At 35.3% G+C, this 17,741-nt stretch overlaps 1 protein-coding gene across 1 annotated transcript; it reads left to right on the top strand.

Moving 5' to 3' along the window:
- The first annotated feature begins 3,203 nt into the window (after positions 1–3,203).
- Positions 3,204–13,823, top strand: LOC123259070. Its single transcript, XM_044719335.1, has 4 exons — positions 3,204–4,071; positions 9,648–9,703; positions 10,494–11,193; positions 13,285–13,823. The coding sequence occupies exons 1-4, from the start codon at positions 3,204–3,206 to the stop codon at positions 13,626–13,628; spliced, it is 1,968 nt and encodes a 655-aa protein (XP_044575270.1). The 3' UTR covers positions 13,629–13,823.
- Positions 13,824–17,741: the final 3,918 nt, after the last annotated feature.

Raw genomic sequence — 17,741 nt, 5'->3', positions numbered from 1 at the left:
GGTCTCGATGAGTGTAATGTCGGAATGAGCTTATATCTTTAAAAATGTCAATAATTCACAAGATACAAGGTCATTTCTCAATTATATGTCTAGAGATAGAGCATTTTCGAATGCAACCTAAATACTTATCATCATAAATTGACTATCGATGAGAATGATATGAAACCTTGAAAAAGGCACAAATTCAAGTCAAGTCCTTTGCAATGACACTAAATTTCACCAAAAAAATCGATTTCATCATATGACTATCCAGAAGACAAAATTGTTCTTATTCTCTTAATAATATAAATTATTATTATTTAATTATTATTGTTGTTTTAACTATTATTGCCTGCCACATGAAGATCATGTTGCTGTCACATGAAAGTCATGTATCTTCCACAGAAATGTATCATGTGGCACCGCCAATTTTTTTTTTCCGTGTAGGATTTAAACCTATATATCGTGGGAACCATTCCTATACTATTATGGGAATGGTTCCCATAAATTATGGAAACCATTCCTATAATAGTATAGGAATGATTCCTATAGCATTATGGGAGCCATTCCTATAATATTATGGGATTAGTTCCCATAATGATATAGGAATAGTTTCTATAATTGCATAGGAATTATTCCTATAGCATTATGGGAAGCATTCCCATAATGGTATAGGAATATAGTTCCCATAATTTTCTTCCCGTGTACGCTCTTTTGGCATTAGGCACGCGATATGTTACTCGAGTAAAACAATCCCTTGAAAATTTTGATGAAAAACAAGACAAGTAGGTATTTTTTCAATTTTAAAATTAAAAAATATTCATGAAAATTTTGTTTTTATTACTTTAGATTGCAGATTCATAAATCCGCCGGGAAGATAATCAAAATGGACAAAAAAAATTAGGAAAACGGTTGACTTTAAAGGCCATCCCTGCAACTTCCCGCTAATTCCGTTAATACCTGGGCGTTTAAAATTGCACCTACCAAGTTTTTGAGCTCTTCAAGAAAACACTTTTTTGGGTTTTCTTTCCTGCACGATATCTCTCGAACGAATCAACCGATTTTGACCGGATTAGCGGCAATCGTCGTGGTTTTTTGATGTTAAGAGCTGATTAGTTTTTGGAGTTGATTGATAAAGCCGTTTAAAAGTTATTCTAAAAAAACCACTTTTTAAAAAATTTTTTTTTACAGTTTTTTTTTAGATTTTTCGAAATCCATCGGTCCGAATCAGTCCAAATTGTATTCAAAATCTAAGTTTGGCCAAGCCCTTTCGAATGGCATCAACTGCGATGAAATCGGTTTAACCGTTCAAAAGTTATAAGAGGTTCACATACTTACACACACACACACACACACACACACACACACACACACACACACACACACACACACACACACACACACACACACACACACACACACACACACACACACACACACACACACACACACACACACACACACACACACACACACACACACACACACACACACACACACACACACACACACACACACACACACACACATATTGACACCCTCGCGGGAATAGTCAGGGAAGCTTCCTAGGACCTCAAAACGTCGAGATCTGATGAAAACTCGATTTTCGAATAACGGGGTAAAACCAATAACTTCCCGATTTTTGAAAATCTGAGATTTTCATAGCGGGAAGTTAAAAATTAGGGAAACAGTTGACCCTAAAGGCCATCCCTGCAACTTCCCGCTAATTCCACAACTAATCGCTTAAAATTGCACGTATGAAGTTTTTGAGTTCTTCGAGCTCTAAAGCCTGATGGGAGTTTAATAAAACACTATTTTTTGAATTTTTAAACCGCATAATAACTTCTGAATGAATGAACCAATTTTCACGCGGTTGGCAGCATTCGACGCAGTTTTTCAAATTCTATAATATACTTTCAAACACAGATTGATCAGACCGGAAATTCAGGTGTAATTCGAAAAAATCACTTTTTTTGGATTTTTTTCGTCATCGATAACTTACGATCGAATATCAACCGATTTTGACCAGCTTGGCGGCAATCGACGTAGTTTTTTTTATGTTAAGAGCTGATTAGTTTTTGAAATCGATCGGTGTAGCCGTTTAAAAGATATTCCAAAAAAAACCTCATTGAGAAAAAAATTTTTTTTTTAAAAGTTATAAGAGGTATACTTACATACCTACACACACACACACACACACACACACACACACACACACACACACACACACACACACACATACACATACACACACACACACACACACACACTCGGGGCAGAAGAGATACTGCTACCGGGCGCGTCTCCCCGAGCGGATGGGAGAACGCTTGCTGTCCTTGGATGACACTTAATCTCTTAGTTGATGAGGTACAGTGGGTAGGAGCCAAGCAAAATACGCTCCCGTGGACAAAACTCCCCTTTAATGGGTTGGTCGCACTAACTGACCTAACAAGACGATCGTTCTCTGCTGTGACCCACTGGGAGTGACCGGAACCTGTATCGTAGTTTCCGACGATGCAGGCCACGGCTGATGTGAGCTTGCTCTACCGAGGTGTAAGTTGCAGCAGTGGATCAGGAGCCAGCCACTTCGGGCCTTGATCAGGAAGTACGCAGTGAGTGTTAGAGATCGGAATCTTCACCGCTCCGAGCGAGTCTAGTCCGTCCGTGTATTCCGGGACTGGCTAAGTGTCGGCTAGGCCTCAGGGAACTGGGGTAGGAGTACTATCTCCGAGGGTACACCCGTTCCTAGTTATGGCAACCCGCTCCACTCCGTACGATGCGCTGGTAAATTAAAAAGTATGAGTAATTCAAAGGAAACAAACAAAAGTGGAAACGGGCTACATGCCCAACAAGCAGCGATTGACGCAAGCGCTGAAATGAAGCGTTCGCAAGCGATCAAACGCCTTGAAAAGCTGATCAGTGAGTTGAATGATTTCGTTCAACCAAAGGTCAACATTCACAAAGAGATTAAATCCAAGATGACTGGTGTAACTAACGCCCTTCAAAGGTTTGAGAAGCTGGACGAGGAGTGGCGCTCATCATTGCAGCGCATATCCCATGCTACACCGGAAAAAGACTGTCAGGCTATCGACGTGACTGACGAAGCAATGGACACCGGAGCTGAAGGTGACGGTGAATCAGTCGCGGAAGACAAAAGTGAAGCCAGCAACAAGTCAGGTAAGAGAAAAAATCGACCTTCTCCTGACCCAACAATCAGCCAAGCCATGAAGAAAAAGGATTTGAAGAAAAGCCCTCCACAAGGAGCGGCAGGGCGAAGCGACGAACAGGAAAAAGCGTCAGTCTGGCAAAAAGTTCAGTCCAAGCAAGAGCTAAAGCGACAGAAGAAAGAGATGCTCTCAAAACAGACGTCAAAGGAGCCCCGACCTGAACCCAAGCGAAAGAAACCGCGGAAATGGATCAGACCGGATGCCCTCATCATTCGGCTGACAGAGAAAGCAAAGTACGCCGAGATCCTGCGTCGAATAAAACAGGACGTCCCTGACGACCAGGTCCGCAGTACGGTAGAGAAGATCCATAAGACCAATGCTGGAGATATGCTGATAACTCTTTCGAGAAAGAGCACCGACAAAGGCCAAACATTGAGAAAGACCATTGCAGACATTCTGAAAGAAGACGCAAAAGTAACCTGCAAAGGACCACAGGAGGTAATTGAGATCCGAGACGTCGATGAAGACACAACTAAGGATCACATCCAGGGTGCCCTACAGGAGGAAGCTGGAGATAACTGTGAGATACCACTAGAGGCAATCAAGATCCGTAAGGCCTATAGAGGTACTCAAATTGCCACAGTAATTCTACCAGCAGCAACAGCACAGAAACTACTGGATGGAAGTAGCAAAATCCGGATTGGTTGGGTTAATTGCCGAATAAGGACAACGAAGAGACCTATTCAATGCTTTAAATGCTGGCATTTCGGACATCATGGATCCCAGTGCAAAAGCAAGGTGGACCGGTCGAAGCTTTGCATCAGGTGCGGACAAGAAGGGCACAAGATTGCTGATTGTAAAAATCCCGCCAAATATGCATTATGTGCTGAGATTGAAAGTGCAGAGAATGTTGCCCACCATGCCGGTACCCATAAGTGCCCGTTATTTCAGGATGCACTCCAGAAGTTGACGAACAAACAAGCATGAGGATACTGCAGCTCAATCTCAACCATTGTGAGGCAGCGCATGACCTGCTCATGCAATCCGTGCGAGAACTAGAGCTTGACTTGGTACTGATAGCAGAGCCATATAAACACCTGAGTACCCAACCCTGGGAATCTGACAGCACATCCAAAGCTGTCATCTGGTCATGTGGCAAGCTCCCTTTCCAAAATGCAGTCGACAACAGCAATGCCGGCTTTGTAGCAGTATCAGTAGAGGGCATCCGCTTCTATAGCTGTTACGCACCACCTAGCCTCTCTACTGTCGAATTCACCGCATTTCTGGATCGACTTACCGAGGACGCGAAGCATTACCACCCAGTGGCAATAGCTGGGGACTTCAACGCCTGGGCAGTAGACTGGGGTAGTAAGAATACAAACGCGCGAGGAAAGGAATTACTAGAAGCCTTTTCTACATTAGATGTAGTACTGCTCAACAATGGTGACACACCAACCTACACCAAAGGAGACACAAGTTCTATTGTAGATCTCACTTTCGTCAGTGGCAGCCTCACCAGAGGTAATATCAACTGGAAGGTGATGGATACCTACACAGCCAGCGACCACAACGCGATTCTCTGGGAAATATTAAACGCCCAGAGCCCGAGAAGACCTAAAAGCAACTTAACACCATTGGTTGGAAGGTAAAAACTCTTGACCCAAGGGCATTGTTAGTAGCTCTCAATAGTGACCAGATTATCGCGGGCTGCGCAGAAGAGAAGACCAAGGACCTGATGAAAAGAGTGACCCAGGCGTGTGACGCCAGTATGTCTCGTAGACGTGGCATAAACACAAGACCTTCCGTTCACTGGTGGAACGACCACATCAGCGCCCTTCGTAAAGAGTGTCATCAGAAGAGAAGAATATCTCAGCGTGGCTACCGACGACCTAACTCTGTGGAGCTGGTCGCAGAGTACAAAAAAGCCCGTCGATCCCTGAACAAAGCCATCAAAGATAGCAAAAGAAAATGCTGGAAGGAGCTCATCAACGAGGTGGACAGAGATCTGTGGGGTAGGCCGTATAAGGTGGTCATGACCCATCTTAAAAACCAGCTAATGCCATCACCCACGTGTCCTCAACTCCTACAGAAGATCGTAAACGCGTTGTTCCCCGAACAAAGCAAGTTTAACTACCTATTAGCGCAGAATGAAATGGATGACATTCCATCTGTCACGGAGGGAGAACTGATGGAGGCTTGTAATCGTGTAGGGAACAATAAAGCGCCGGGATTGGACGGAGTCCCCAATATTGCTTTAAAAACAACTATAAAAGCAGTGCCATCATTGTTCCTGGACGTCTACGACACATGCCTCAAGGAAGAGATTTTCCCTCGGAAGTGGAAGCAGCAACGACTAGTACTACTTCCAAAAGGGAAAAAGCCACCAGAAGAACCGTCATCTTATCGACCACTTTGTATGTTAGACACGGCAGGTAAGATACTTGAGCGTATAATCCACCAAAGAATAGAAGCAGTTGTCGATCCACTCCTGGCAGACAACCAGTATGGTTTTCGGAAAGGACGATCAACCCTGGACGCAATCAACTTGGTTGTTGCAACGGCCAAGGAGGCAATCGAAGGGATCAGATGGAAGGGTGGAGCGAAGAAGTACTGCCTGGTGGCCACTCTGGACATCAAAAATGCCTTCAACTCCGCCAACTGGGACTGCATTATGCAAGCCTTGGAAGAGAAAAACGTACCAGGATACCTACGTAGGATAGTGGCTAGCTACTTCACGGACAGAATCCTGAGATACGACACGAAAAATGGTCCAAAAAAGTACGGTATTACCGGAGGTGTACCCCAGGGTTCTGTTCTGGGTCCACTTCTGTGGAATGTCATGTATGATGGCCTGCTGAGACTGACTCTTCCAAGAAGTGTCAAGCTTGTTGCATATGCAGACGATGTAGCTGTCGTAATCGTTGCGAAACACCTAGATGAGATAAACCACATGTTCGGTATCACCTTTGAGAAAGTTAACCGGTGGATGGATTCAATGAATCTACAAATGGCTAAACAGAAGACTGAGGCTGTGCTTATTACCAGCAGAAAAGTGATAGAGACCATAAAACTGAAAGTCGGAGAACAAGAAATCATATCACAACCATATATCCGATATCTGGGAGTGATGCTTGATGCCCAACTCAACTTTAAGCAGCAAGTCGAACACGTGAGTGCAAAAGCATCAGCAGTGGTAGCTAGCTTAGCACGACTGATGCCAAACGTCGGAGGCCCAAAGCAGAGCAGAAGACTACTACTATCATCTGTAGTCACATCAGTGCTCACTTACGGAATATCTATCTGGGCGGACGCACTAGAAAAGCAAGAATCATGGAGAAAGGCTGGACCAGTCTACTGTCTGAGTGCCTTAAGAGTAGCAAGTGCCTTCCGCACAATATCTATGGAAGCAGTGTGTGTCATTTCCGGAACTTTGCCTCTCAGAGTCTTAGCTGAGGAAAGACGGATCCTTTACCAACGAAAGAAGTCGACCACACTAAGCGCTGAGGAGCTTGGAACAGAAGAGCGGCAGAGGAGCATAAGTAGATGGCAACTACAGTGGGATGCCACAGTGAAGGGTAGGTGGACGCATCGTCTCATACCAAGGATCAACGTTTGGCTAAACCGGAGTCACGGTGAGGTCAACTATTATCTTACACAGATGTTATCAGGACACGGCTGTTTCCGGGCGTATCTCCACCGCTTCAAGCATGATTGAAAAAATTTCTTGACTGGAGAACAAAATTCTTGGCTCAAAAAAATTTTCAGGTGCCTGAAGGAAGGCCGAAGTTGTATTTCAAATTATCATAAATACTTGTTACAATAAATTTTTGCATTTGATCAAGATTTTTAGATACTTTAGGGAAGCAGCGCCACTTACTTCAGCTGAGAAAAAAATTTTCTCACCTTGAGAAAATTTTTCTCGAAAATATTTGATACCCATTTTATATTATTTTAGCGTGCAATTATACATATTGAATGAAAAAAAATGATTCAATATTATTTGATCTTCCCATTTGACATGTTAATCAATAAAAATGTTAATGAAAATTTACTTCTATCGAGATATTTAATTTTTTGGAGCAAGAGTCTCGGCCGTTTCTTCGGTGAACCAAGACTGGCTCATCTAGCTCTGCCATGGCTATTCAATGGTGTGCTAGGCTTGGGTCAAGACTGGATAACTTAGCCTTGGCCATTCAATGGAAAATCTAAAGTTAATTAATCATTAAGTAAGAGAAGGGGGATGAGGCAAAATGGACCTATGAAGACAAAAATGTTGAAATACTTAATGTTTTTCTCTGGTTTTACGTTTTTTTTAGTCCTTTGCCAAGTATTTGACATTAATTTTTTCTGTTTCTTGAAAATAAAAATTTAAAAATGTGGGGCAAAATGGGCCACCTTCAGAAAATGTTTATCATATGAGTTTTTCAACTTGTCTTACTTTTTTTGGCCTTTTACTGAGTTTATGGTATTAATTTTTTTGTGTCTATCGAAATTAAAAAATTGAGAAAAGTGAGAAACCTCAAAAAAATTACAAAAAAAATTATTTTCAAACGTGGTTTTTTTGGAATATCTTTTACACGGATTTACCGATTGATTCTAAAAACTAATCAGCTCTTAACATCAAAAAACCATGTTGATCGCAGCCAGCCCGGTCAAAACCAGTTGATTCGTTAGTCAGTTATCGTTGTCGAAAGAAAACCAAAAAAAGTATTTTTTCAGAATTACTTCGAAATTCCTAGTTCGATTAATTTAAACTGAAAGATTCTTTGTAAGACTTTAAAAACTGTGTCGAATACCGCCAACCGTGTAGAAATCGGTTCATTCATTCAAAAGTTATTACAGTTTAAAAATTCAAAAAATAGTGTTTTATTAAACTTCTATCAGATTTTTGAGCTCGGAGAATTCAAATGACACGAAAATTATATTTATTAAAAATTGATTTTTCTATCAATTATTTAATTAAAATTTTCATCAATAATTAAAAAATTAAATTTATTAACTGAAAAAAATCTTTCTTCTTGATCTGAAGAGAAAAATTCTTAAACTAAGAAATTTATATTGGTTCAAATGAATTTTATTTGATTCAAGAATTTTTCGTCTTGATTCGATACAATGAATTTCTTTAAAGTTGTAAAAATTTATTGTTTAACCAATATTTGTTAGCAAATGCTAAAATTGAAAATTTATTATTCAACCAAAACAATTACATATCGTCAAAATTAATATGGTCTTTAAAAAAATTAAAATTTAATAATGTACAGTTAAATTTTTAATATTGATAATTTTAAATATTAAAATTTATAATAAAATATTGAAAATCCACAACATGATGTACACAGTCTAGAGTAATATAAGGACTTGACTTTTGCATTTTTTTTAATTAATAACCATGTGTAAAAAATAGTTAATTTTCATCAAAACACAATATTAAATAACATTAATTATATAAATATTAAACCGTCACACTTCATCATTATACAGATTTAGCTTATGAGAATGATGAGATGTGTAGTAGCTCATCGGTCGTATAGTGTAAGGGTTAGGTATCGGTCTAGCAAGCGCGCGGCTCGGGTTCGAATCTCGGATAAGACGGATGCGATTTTCACTTTATTTCTATGATTAGCGAAAGTTAGGTTTAAATAAGAGTCAAACAGTCTGAATTTGCGTTAGCTCTATATCTAAAATCAAATAAAAAAAAATGACGCTTAAAAAATTAATTTTTCTATTATTTCTTATCAAATAGCATGAGGCAGACTTGGAAATTGACTAGGGCACAGTCCTGGTAACCAGGCATGGGCCGGTCGTGGCAACTAAGAGAATTAAAATTAATTCATAAAAAAATAACAATAAAAGAGGACTCAGGAGTTCAAAATCGGATCTAATTTTTATTTTCATCAGGTCCGATTTTGAACCCTAAAGCGCCGAAAACGGAAATTTGTAGCGCTTGTGGGACCAAAACCGGACCTACTTAAACAAGATCCGACTTTAGAAGGTTTTAAATGGGCTCTAAATTTTGACTCGAGTTTCTAGGACCTCAAAACGTCGAGATCTGATGAAAACTCGAAAATCGGGGTAAAAACAATAACTTCCCGATTTTCGAAAATTTTTAATTTTCTTAGCGGGAAGTTGAAAATCAGAAGTTAATATTCCGATTATTCATGCCCATAGTAGATGAAGTCCGAAATATGAACAATTACCGGAATTCTTGTTTCACATTCGGACTTAATATGTAAAAAAAAAAAAATGAACAAGAATTTTTTTTTTATTTTTAATTTGTTTTTTTTCTTTCTTCTAAATAGAGATAAGTCAATAATAATTAAATTGCAATGCACCTTTAATAAATTTATTTATAAAAAATTAATGCACATTAGTCTTGTCAATCATTGGCTCCGTAAGTTTTACGCCTTGTTTATGCACCTTGAACACACGTACACATGTAAAATTAGAAAAACTTTCTTTTCAATCTCTAAAAATAAAAACTATGAATTGATTAAATTGTAGTTACGTATCTGCTGACAGAAGATATGGTTGTAAAAGTACAAGCGCTTCACTTTTTGGTAAGAAATGAAAAATCTCAAAGTTGGAGAATAAAAAATCAGATAACTCTACTGTATGTAAGAACATACATGTGGTATGTATTTTCTATTGTATACTACCCAGTAATATAATTGATGACATAAATATGAAGTGTTTGTCGACGAAAAATAAGTTTTACCAATGCGCATCTTCTAAATATAAAATTAATGTATATACATAAATTGATATTGTTCCCAAGAATATTTTATATAGAAATAAATAAGCAAATATATTCTAATTAAATATTGATAATCCGAGATATGAACCATCATTACTACTGCAGGGGTTACACCGATCCGACTATGAATAATACATAATATCCTATATAATGTCATTAATAAATTACTATTCTCTGTCGTCTGCATGATGCAAGCGCTTAAATAATATTCAGTTCAATTTTGACAATGAAGGGCAAAATGACAGAAAGTGAAACAATAAAATGGACAGAAGAATCAATGAAAGCTATTGGATTATACAGATATATAATGAAAATAATATGTTCGTGGCCCTTGGAACCGAGGAATATCTTTTGGAAAATCCGTATTTTTTTATTATATGTCTATTTGGTAAATTTACGTTAAATTAAAGAGTTTGAACAGTTTGAAATTCGATTTTGATAATTTTGTTTTTACATTAAAAGTTAAAATTTTTCGAATAGTCTAAATGAGCATGGAATGCCTTATATATAAAATACATCTCCATACTACGTTAGAAATATTTTAATATCATGTTAGAGACTTTAAAACATTAATATAATTATTTTAATTCTAGATATCATCAGGAATTATACTCATTAATGAGCTACTAGATCATTGTGGTACAAGTTATGAAATAGCTTCTCTATTTGGAATAACATTTGGCACAGTAGCTGCTCTAATAAAAATATCTCTTCTAAATGTAAATCACAAAAATATTTTATATATTGTTTTAAATGTGGTTGATGATTGGTGGAAAGTCGAAGACGAAAAATCAAAAAACATAATGCGTGAAAATTCATCATGGAATGGAATGTTATTTTATGGAATATTGACTCCGTTGTTGCTGTACACATCAAAGTTCGTTATAGAGAGTATTCCTCATACCATTATAACAGATGATAATGCAACTATATATGTGCGTACTACGCCTATGAGTTCAGATTGCTGGAATTTAGCAGATATACCGACTGTTATCTATTTGATTCGTTTTGCATGTCGCACTGTTGAATTTATAGTATATAATATCACTAGTTGTGGAATTGATTTATATTTTCTCGTTTTGGCATCACATATATGTGGGCAAATTGAGATTAACAATATGAATATTAAAAATTTTTTCGTCGACCGAAAGGGAGTTTTTAAACGTGATTATTTTTATAAGATTATTTATCGTCAAAAGCATCTATTAGACATGATGGATAAACTTCGCGAATCTTTTAATTATACAACACTGGCAGTTCTGATCATAAGTGGGATCCATTTAAATATAATGAGTAAAATTATCAAATAACTTTTTACTAGTTTAAAATATAACAGGTGCGATACGGTATATTATATTCAAGTGCGAGTTTGGTGACATACACGGAAAAAAATAAATAGTAAATGCAACATGATGCAGTCTTGGTAAATGAAAATGATGAAATCATATTGCAGCCACATGATTTGTCATGTTTCGGCGACATGAAAATCATGCTGCGGTAGCATGAGAAAATCATGTGGCTGCAACATGATTTTCATGTAGCCGAAACATAACAAATCATATGGCTGCAACATGAGAAAATCGTGTGGTAGCAACATGATTTATCATGTTTCGGCTACATGACAATCATGTTGCTGCCACATGATTTTCTCATGCTACCACAACATGATATTCATGTAGCCTTAATAGCATAAAATTAAGCTGCAACAACTAAATATTTATGGTTCAGAAAAATTATTTATTATCAACCAACCAGATTTTTTCGGATTTATAATATTGCAGATGAAAATTAGAGTAGATTATCAAATTAAATCATTTGTAAACGATATTTTTGCTTAAATGAATTATGTTATTTTTTTGACAATTTTTGTTTAGTCAAAAACATTAGTACGTAGTAAAATTTTTTTTTTAAATAGAAAAGAATAAAATTTTTTCAAAAAAAGCTCCGCGGGAAAATTTATTCAAATGTGAACCAATCACTCAGCATTTCAACTGCGCATGCGCAATAAAACAGCGATCTTTTTTAACTTCGCGAAGTCAAGCTGCATTTGATATACGCGCATCAGCCAAAAGTGATGGACCGCAGTTTGGAACAATTTACAAAATTTATGCAATAGCGAACGATGTTTTTCTTGTTATGTATGGTATAACACCGATAGCATTCGATCGTCATTATCATGCTTGGAATGTAAAAATAAATAGTCACGCTAATTGTGTAAGGAACCTCAATCTTTTACCTCCAATTGTACCTTGTCTATTGATAAAAAAAAAACGAAGGCTTGAATTATGTTGCAACAAGACACTTAATTTGAAAATAATAACAATTAATAATAAACTTCGAAACGTGGCGCTAAAATAAAAATCTAGTATTAACTTATTTCATGATCCTTGGTCCTCGGATTACAATACATCAATTTAATTCAATGTCAGGATCGGAATAATTTCTTTAAAATTAATAATAATTTAATTAATTTTATCACAAACCAAAGCTATTGGCGATAAAAATTGTATATAATTTGAATAAACAAAGATATCGTTCACAAATTGTATCATCGATAATTTACTCTTATTTTCATCTGCAATATTATAAATCCTAAAAAACCTAGTTACTTTATAATAAATAATGTTTCTGAAGTATAAATATTTAGTTGTTGCAGCTTAATTTTATGCTATTAAGGCTACATGAAAATCATGTTGCTGCCACATGATTTTCTCATGTTACCGTAACATGAAAAATCATGTAGCCGAAACATGACAAATCATGTGGCTGCAAAATGATTTCATCATGTTCATTTACCAAGACTGCATCATATTGCATTTACTATTTATTTTTTTCCATGTAACAATAAAGACAGTTATCAAATTCAAAAGAATATTATATCTGATTGCACAAATTTTAAATAGTTTCCGATTTTCAGCTCAAATAATATTAAATGCCGTTAAATAACCAAAATTTTATTTTCTAACAGAAAATTATGAAAATGTTCGATTATAGCTTTAATGACAGTATATCAATCAGACATAATAATTAACAGGATATAGATGTAGTTCTCAAAAAGAGGTGCATGTGCATGAATGAAAGTAAAGTGTTAATCTGCTGATAGTTTTAATTGTTTATTTAGGAATGTATGTTTCTTATACATGAATGCAGTATTCAACATATATAAAGCCAAGAGTTTTTATTGAGTGATGATATATTTTGAAGATTTATTACGGACTATCGGAAACTATTTATCTTTTAGCACGAAAGATGAAAAAATAAACCTCAACCATTCAACTTGGTTTTTTCTGTTGGATTAAATTATACACTCAAATTATCAATTAACGCAAATTAATAATATTAAAAAAATAGTACTTCTAACATGAATGATATTTATTGTTTCAGTAATAATGATATTCGTAGCGCTCAAGAACGATAATATGAGAATGGTTTTTCAAGACGCTACTGGAACAATTTTATATTTTTCGGCTCAAATATTTATATATTGCTACGCAGGCGAAAAACTGTCATCAAAAGTTGAAGAATCGTGTATTTCCGTTTATGATTGTTGTTGGTATGATTTTTCCATTAGCATGCGTAAGGATATTGTATATATTATTCAAAGATTAAACAAGCAGTATCATTTAACAGCCGGGAAATTTTACCACATGAACTTACCTAATTTTACGAATATTGTTAAAACTATGGTATCTTTTTTTTCTGTGATGAGGTTAGTTATTCTCGGATAAATGAAGTCATGTTATCTGGAATGAATGATTATCAGTTATTAATGAAAATAACAAAAAAGTTTCTAAAAGATGGATGTATAATATAATTAATCGAGTAAACTTATAAATTGACTTCCACCAATATCCAATTTTACTAAAAATTCATTCTTACTTAATAAATTAATTCTTCTAGCTGGATCACAGTAAAAATGACTCATGTGACACAATCTTCAACAAAAACAATTCCATTGTTAATTAATCAGCCTATACATTTGTTCCATTTGCTTTTATTTTTGACCTTCCTTATGTTATATCTGGCGTTGCCTTATATAACACACAGGGTCTCTCCCCTGTCGACGAAAAGTGCAACGCTTGCACTTTATAAATTTCGACAATTACTCGGACAACACCTCGATTAAGAAATGAGCACACTGTCCACGTTCTGTCAAATTTGCAATTTTAGACCAATAACAAAATTTAACTCCCTTCCGAAAATCACGATCCGGGTGTATAAAACCACCAAACACCACACGGAGAAAAAAACATAGGGATTTTTCCTATTTTTGCATAGGAAAAATTCCTATGTTCATTGGAAAAATTCCTATGTTAACATAGGAATTTTTCCAATGTTAACATAGAAATTTTTCCAATGGTAACATGGGAATTTTTTTTTTATTAACATGATAGAAATATCCATGTGACATATGAGAAATTCATTTATCACTAAAATTTATGTATATGTAATATAACGCGGTATATTGCCACGATTATGCCTACAGTTCTTAACGGATCTAAATGAAATTAGACACACATATACTTCAGACAATCACCTCAAATGAGTTCCAAGATGGGCACAATTGGTCGACTAGTTTAGGATTAGTAGGCATTTAAAAATTTTTAAAATTACAAAAATCATAAAAATTGTGAATGTTCAAATAATGAAAAATAAACACATATGATGGTTTGATTTGAAAATAATTAACAAAACTTCTTTCATTGTTAAAAGTTTCAGTATTTATTACTCGACAGAATTTTTTTAAAGTTGAAATCGACCTTCCATCTCCAGCATGGCTGTATGGCGCTTTTTTTTTGTAATGACTTTATTGATTAGCAACTTCTGAAGAAGAATATAGATATTTTATTTTTATAATACTTTGTAAATTTTTATAAAATTTTATGTAATTTTATGAGAATTCATAAAATCTCTGGTCGTGGATCAAAATTTTGATTTCTCAAATTTTATGAAAATTCATCAAATTTCACGAAACCTTATAAAACTCCTGTTTTATCAAAGATTTGATTCCTTACATTTTACAAAATTTTATAAAAATTCATACAATAACTGTCACGTATCGAAGATTTGATTCTTTACATTTCATAAAATGTTATAAAAATTTATACAATTTTGCAAAACTCAAGTACTTATTTTCTAGAAAATTATCAAATTTCATGTAATTTTATGAATATTTACAAAATTCTTGTCACCAATCCAAGATTTGACTTCTCCAATTGTGTAAAGAGTTACAGAATGTTATTGAAATTTATGCAATTTTATAATATCAAGGTTCAAAATTTTACGAGGTTTTATAAAATTTCATATAATTTTGTCAAGTTTTCTAAAATATCAGGAAATTTCTGTTTTTGTACACTGAAAAAAATAATCGGTAGAGGCTACCGATTGGTAATCGGTAGAGGTTACCGATTGAAAATCGGTAGCTACTACCGAAAAAAAATCGGTAACCTCTACCGATTTACGTTTACCGAATAAATAGTTTTTGGGGCCTATAACTAAAGTATAAATAACATGTCAACATGATTTTCATGTGACAGGAACATGGTTTTTATGTGGCAGACAATCCTTTATTAATAAATTAATGTAACGTTTTCATTGTAGTCGCTTTTTGTTACTATTGCAATCACTTTGGTAACGATTACCATCATGGAAACGGTTAGATATTATTAATTAAAATTTGTAAAAATATTGATTAATGAAATTTTCGATGATAAACATTTTGACAGAAGCGTACTCAAATGAAAGGTCTCCTGGTGTTACACTTATTGAGACCTTTCATTTGAGTCTTCACACGATTTTTTTCATACATTTTATATATACCATATTTTTCATATTTTTGAAATATATAAAAAATTTGTGTGCGTACTCAAATGAAAAGTCTCAATAAGAGTAAAATCAGGATGAGCTTACATCTTAAAAAATATCTATAACTAAGAAATGACGTTGTATTTTGTCTAACGATAATATTTTTATCATCGAAATTTTTAACTTTTTAGCAGACTTTTTTAAAATTTCTTACCTACAAAACTTTCTCCTGACAATTCTGAAGATAACAGAAAAAATAGCCCAATCGGTCCAGCCGTTCTTAAGTAAATTAAAAAAAAAAAAAATTAATAAAATTTCTAATCTAAAAATAAAAATATTTATTTAATGCTGTAAGATGGACGGCGGAGTTCATAAGAAAATTTATTTTTCATCAGTTATTCCATTGGGTATAAGTGGGAGTGGGTGGGTGGGAGTGAGCATGTGGGTGCGTGGGAGTGTGTGAGTAGATTCAAAGCTGAATGTAAAGGAACACAATCCGTCTAATATACCCCGTTGAAATCCATGAAAACAAAAGAATCAAGAGAAAATGCTTGTCTTTTGTTTTTATTAGCGGGATAAATGTTCATAAAAGTAAAACAGCAATAAAAAAATTAAGGAACGTTGGAATTCGAAAAATGAATAGCCATAAACCATCTAGAAAAAATTTCGCATCGAATGGTCGTAGTGTCATGTTGATACGATCAGTGGTTTAGGCGTGATTGAGCCTCAAACGAAAATCATTTTCATTATATATATATATATATACAGGGTGTCCCAAAAGTCACGGACGCCATTGTAGCATCTGATGAAAAAAATAATTCTAAGACGAAAAGTCCTTAGCCATTTTTCAATTAACCGCATAGATAATTAATTATTAATTAAAAATAACGTCTCTTTATTTGTTAGAGAGAGAGCGCCAGTGTCCAGTAAAGTATGTGCCAAACAAAGACACAACTAACTGTATGACTAACTAGTTTCTATAGCTAACGTAGTCACACATATTTACTTACACATTCACACGTGCAAGCATCTTCGTTGGAACGCACTTGACTTGACACTAGCGCTCACTCTCTAACGCATAAAAGGACGTTATTTTAATTAATAATTAATTATCTATGCGTCTGATTAAAAAATGGCTAAGGACTTTTCGTCTCAGAATTATTTTGTTTATCATATGCTACAATGGCGTCCGTTACTTCTGGGACACCCTGTATATATATATATATATATATATAATTGGAATCTCGGAAACGGCTCCAACTAGAAAATGTCGTTTTATTCGTGTTTTCAGGAGATTTACAAAAAAAAAATTAGGAAAATGGTTGACCACAAAGACCATCCCTGCAACTTCCCGCTAATGCCATACTTTAGCGCTCAAATTTGCGCTTATTACATTTCTGAGCTCTTTGAGCTCAAAAATATAATTTTCGTGTCATTTTGAGCTCTCCGAGCTCAAAAATCTGATAGACGTTTAATAAATTACTACCTTTTGAATTTTCAAACCGCAATAACTTTTGAAGGAGTGAACCGATTTTCACGCAGTTGGCGGCATTCGACGCAGTTTTTTAAGCTTCATAAAGAATTTTTAAGTTTTAATTGATCGAACAAGGAATTTCGAAGTAATTCCGAAAAAACACTTATTTCGGTTTTCTTTCGACAACGATAACTCACGTACGAATTAACTGATTCCTACCGGGCTGACGGTGATCTACGTGGTTTTTAGATGTTTAGAGCTGATTAGTTTTTGGGATCGAACGGTAAAGTCTTTTAAAAGTTATTCCAAAAAAACCCCATTTGACAAAATTTTTTTTGTAGTTATTTTGAGATTTCTCAAAATCTATCGGTTTGAATCGGTCTAAATTGTATTTAAAATCTAAGTTTGGTCAAACTTTTTCGAATGGCGCCAACCACGATGAAATCGGTCAAGCCGTTCAAAAGTTATGAGAGGTTTACACACACACACACACATACATTCAGAAATACGGACATTATCGCGGAAACATTTGGGGAAGCTTCCTATGACCTCGAAACGCCCA

The sequence above is a fragment of the Cotesia glomerata genome, linkage group LG2 (genome assembly GCF_020080835.1).
Source record: "Cotesia glomerata isolate CgM1 linkage group LG2, MPM_Cglom_v2.3, whole genome shotgun sequence".
Classification (NCBI taxonomy): domain Eukaryota; kingdom Metazoa; phylum Arthropoda; class Insecta; order Hymenoptera; family Braconidae; genus Cotesia; species Cotesia glomerata.
This window is presented reverse-complemented; position numbering and strand designations above follow the sequence as displayed.

Coding starts and splice junctions, on each gene's coding strand:
- LOC123259070 (XM_044719335.1), top strand. CDS start 3,204: ATGAAGAAAAAGGATTTGAAGAAAAGCCCTCCACAAGGAGCGGCAGGG. Junction 4,072..9,647: donor GAATGTTGCCCACCATGCCG/GTACCCATAAGT, acceptor ATTAAATTGTAG/TTACGTATCTGCTGACAGAA. Junction 9,704..10,493: donor TACAAGCGCTTCACTTTTTG/GTAAGAAATGAA, acceptor TTTTAATTCTAG/ATATCATCAGGAATTATACT.